Raw genomic sequence first — 4619 nt, forward strand, 5'->3', positions numbered from 1 at the left:
ATGTATGTATGTATGTATGTATGTATGTATGTATGTATGTATGTATGCATGCATGTATGCATGTATGCATGTATGTATGTATGTATGTATGTATGTAATTTGTCTTTAAATCAGTTTCAGTCTTACCCACAAAATACAGTTTTAATCTCTTCAGGGAGGCAATAAGAGCAGAAGCAGATGTGGGTGCTTCACCTGTACCAGTCAAATTTATGTGACCTTCCAGTCACTTTCTTTAACCACAGGACCGTTACTACCTCCAATGACAGTCAAGCAGGCAGGTATCAAGATTAAAGTGCTGTGTTGTAAGAGGGAACCATGTTGTAACTATTTGGTGTCTAACCTGGAGCTAGAAGTGAGCTGCAACCAAAAAACAAATCTAAGTTATGTTTAAATATTTCAATTAAACATTCAGAACACACAAAAAAAAACCTTGCAGTCTCTGTATTGCAGTGTGGTGGTTGGCTGGTGGGCTGCAGCTGCCTCTTTAAGCTCATTTCTATTAATACAAGCATGAGCCAGAAGTTATATTTGACTCAGAGCAGACAGGATAGACAGAAATAAACACAAAGAAAAGGTGACAAACAGAAGATTGAAACATGTTTCCCAAAACTGCTGTGATGCAGTTCTACAGTAAACTTTGGCGTCATTTTCCCCAAACTACTTCAAACTACTTGTAAAAATGCAGGTCTGGATGTCACAAACTGAGGAGATTTTTAAAACTGTATTAGCAAGAAGATCTGCTTTCGTAAATAAAGTGGTGGAAAAACAAAAAAAATGTATTGCTTCTAATTAATGTAATTAATTTAGTCTGAGACATGAAATCATCTGCTGCAATGCTGGTAGTCTGAAAATAGGTTTAAGGTCTGACAGTCAGAACAGATGACGTTACAGCTCTTCGCTCTCATACAGCGGGGCCGTGTGCTGGGCGGGGGTCTCTACTTTCAGAGCAGGGGCATGGCTCATAGAAGACAGCAGCTTCAGTGTTTTTGAGTCGGAAGGGGCCATTTTCATGGCAGGAGTCATGCGAGCTGGAAAAGACAAGTAAAAGAGACCAATGAGCTCAACTACAGCCAATCAGTTACAAAAAACAAAACTAATAACAAGAAGTGAATAATCGTAACTGTTTTGACTTTCTTCGATTGAAGATGGCGGCACTGTCAGTGATCTGCAACAAAATTTAGTCATCTTTTTTGGAAAGCGTTAGTAGATGACAACACCCAGAGTGCCACAAACCCAGTCTAAAATTCTTCTCATGCCACAAAGTCTGAAAATAACTTGTCTGTACAGCATGACCCAGCATGGCAAGGCTCACTGCCAGAAATGTGACCGGTACAGACTTACAGGAACAATGTATCACCAGTTCTGCATGTTTCATCACTATAAATTATTTAAAAAAAAATACAGGATTATAACACAAAAAATATTCAAACATCAAGTAAATAATAAAGATAAGAAAAAAAAATTTTAAATTAGTTTTTAAATATTTGTCAGCTGTGGGCATGACAGATGGCAAAGATTTTGGAAAAGAAAACAAGCAGCCACAATGACTGAACCTGGTCAAACACGTTTCAATAATTCTGACTCAATATTAAGTGAAGGTTTATCAAACCAATGGTCCACTCTTCGTGACAAAATTGCTGCAGCTTCCTTAGGTTCTGCTCGTCTCCAACAATCCTTAAATCAAATTAGAGATGACTACAGTATATTAAGACCATTCCAGGTAGTTTATCGGGTTCTCCTTAAAACGAACCCGATAAACTACCTCTTCTTACAGTGTTTAGGATCATTGTCTTGGTTTTCATTCTTCTTTGTCTTCGTCTATGTCTACATCTACGTCTTTGTGTTCTTCTTTTCCCTCTTCATCTGTCTCCACAGCGAGTCATCCTTCTACATCTCACTCTGTCCTCTGCATCCTCTGTCCTCACTCCAACTACCTCCATGTCCTCTCTAATTGCATCCATATATCTCCTCTTTGTCTTTTTCCTGGCAGCTGCATTTTTACCATACCATACAATACCATACCATACCATACCATACCATACCAAACCATACCATACCATATCATTTTATTTATACAGCACTTAAAACAGCTACAAGGACAACCATTTTTAACATGCTTCTACCAATATACCCACTGTCCCTCCTCTGGACATGTCCAAACCATCTCAGTCTGGCCTCTCTAACTTCATCTCCCAGTTGTTCAACCTGTGCTGTACCTCTGATTATCTCATTCCTAATCTTATCCATCCTTGTCACTCTTAAGGAGAACCTCAACATTTTCATTTCTGCCACTTTCATGTCTTTCTCCTGTCTTTTTGTCCATGTCTCTGTCTCCTGACCATACAACATAGCTGGTCTCACCACTGTCTTGGAAACTTTTTTCTTTTACCTTTGTTGACACACTTTTGTCGCAAATCACTCCTAAAACTATTCTCCATCCACTCCAACCTGAATGGACTCTCTTTTTCACCTCTTTACCACACTCCCCATTTTCCTGGACAGTGGACTCAGAGTACTTGAAGTCCTGCACCTTTGTGATCTTTGGTCCTTGTGGCCTCACTAATTCATCGGCCTCCCTTTCATTCACACACATACTTTGTCTTACTACAGCTGACTTTCAGTCCTCTTCTTTCAAGTGCATACATACACCTCTCCAAGATCTATTCCACCTGTTTCCTGTTCTCACCACAGATCACAATGTCATCTGCAAACATCATAGTCCATGGGGATTCTTGCCTGACCTCATCTGTTAGTCAGTCCATCACAAGAGCAAACAAGAAGGGGCTCAGAGCCGATCCTTGATGCAATCCCACCTCCACCTTGAAGCTATCTGTCACTCCTACAGCACATCTCACCACTGTCCTGCTGTCCTTGCACAAGTCCTTTACCAATCCAACATACTTCTCTGCCACTCCAGATTTCCTCATGCAATACCACACCTCCTCCCTAAGCACCCCGTCATTTGCTTTTTCTAAATCTACAAAGACTCAATGGAGTTCTTTCTGACCCTCTCTGTACTTCTCCATCAGCATCCTCAAAGCAAAGATGGCGTCTGCGGTGCTCTTTATTGGCATGAAACTATACTGCTGCTCACAAGTACTCACCTCTCGTCTAAGTCGTGCTTCCACAACTCTCTCTCAGATCTTCATTGTGTTACTTATAAACTTAATTCCCCTGTAGTTGCTATAACTCTGTACATCACAATCATACTTAAAAATGGACACCAGCACACTTCTCCTCCATTCCTCAGGCATTTTTTCCACCCTCAAATATGCCATTGAATATTCGAGTCAGAAACCGCACTGCCATCTCTCCAAGAAATACCCAAACCTTCAATGGTATGTCATCAGGTCCTACTGCCTTCCTCTTCTTCATTCTTTTCAGAGATTTCCGGACTTCACCCTCACTTATCTTTCCCACTTCCTGGTCCACAGTTTCTATGACCTATACTCTTCTTTCTCTTTCATTCTCTTCAGTTATTAGCTCCTCAAAGTACTCCTTCCATCTTTCCCTCACACCCTCCTCACTGCTTAGAACATTACCATTCATATCTTTAACAAGCCTAACCTGCTGCACATCCTTTCCAGCCTGATCCTTCTGTCTCGCCAATCGATACAAGTCCTTCTCGCCCTCTTTAGTGTCCAGCCTTAAAACTCATCATACGCCTTCTGCTTTTCCTTTGCTACCTCCCTCTTTGCTCTACATTGCATCTCCTTATGTTCCTGTCTCCTCTCTTCAGTCCTCTCATTGTTTATATTTCTTCTTGGCTAACCTCTTTCTTTGAATAGCTTCCTTCACTTCACTATTCACTATTGGGCAGCTGTGGATGAGTGGTTAGAGCAGTCGTCCTCCAATGTGAGAGTTGGGGGTTGATTCCACCAGCAATCACATGCTGAAGTGTCCTTGGGCAAAACACTGAACCCCTCATTGCCTCTGATGTGTGTCCCATCAATGTATGAATGTGAAAGCACTGACTATTCTTTGTACAGATATATTAGACTGCTGTATGAATCGGTAAATGAGGGCACAGATTGTAGTGTAAAGCACTTTGAGTATCTTGATATGATAGAAAGGCACTATATAAGTACAGTTCATTTACTATTCCACCACCAGGTTTCCTTGTCCACTCTCTGTCCAGATGACACACCAAGTACCCTCCTACCTGTCTCTCTAATTACAATTGCTGAAGTAGCCCAGTCATTTGGAAGCCCTTTCTTACCACCCAGCGCTTTTAACAGCTTCTCTCTGAATTTCTCATAGCATTCTTCTTTCCTCAGCTTCCACCATTTCATCTTTTTGTCTGATTTTACCCTTTTGTTTTCTTCACAACATTCTACACTGAACCATTCAATGCTGTCTGGCCACGTTCTTCCTTGCTAATGGTCCTCCTTTATCATGTGAACAGCAAATTATGGATGTCAACAACAAACTGGTTGATCCACTATGAAAAGGAGCTATTTATAAGACTGAGTTTTTTTACATATTCTCAGCCTGACAAAGTATTTTGGATAAAAGACGAAACGCTTTAACAAGCAATTTTTTTTAATCCGTTCAGAGGACCTGACTTAACTTTGTTAGATTACGTAAATGTTTTTTATATATATATATATATATATATA

At 40.4% G+C, this 4619-nt stretch overlaps 1 protein-coding gene across 1 annotated transcript in view; it reads right to left on the reverse strand.

Annotated features, from left to right (window-relative positions):
• Window positions 1-43: 43 nt before the first annotated feature.
• Window positions 44-4619, reverse strand: part of myot (myotilin) — a gene marked incomplete at its 5' end in the record, with an annotated part of 91112 nt that continues 86536 nt past the window's right edge. The window contains 1 exon segment of the mRNA XM_037675403.1: window positions 44-1028. Within this exon segment, the coding sequence (XP_037531331.1) occupies window positions 886-1028 (143 nt within the window).

This window comes from Nematolebias whitei, chromosome 4, assembly GCF_014905685.2.
Source record: "Nematolebias whitei isolate Nwh7 chromosome 4, NemWhi1, whole genome shotgun sequence".
NCBI lineage: Eukaryota > Metazoa > Chordata > Actinopteri > Cyprinodontiformes > Rivulidae > Nematolebias > Nematolebias whitei.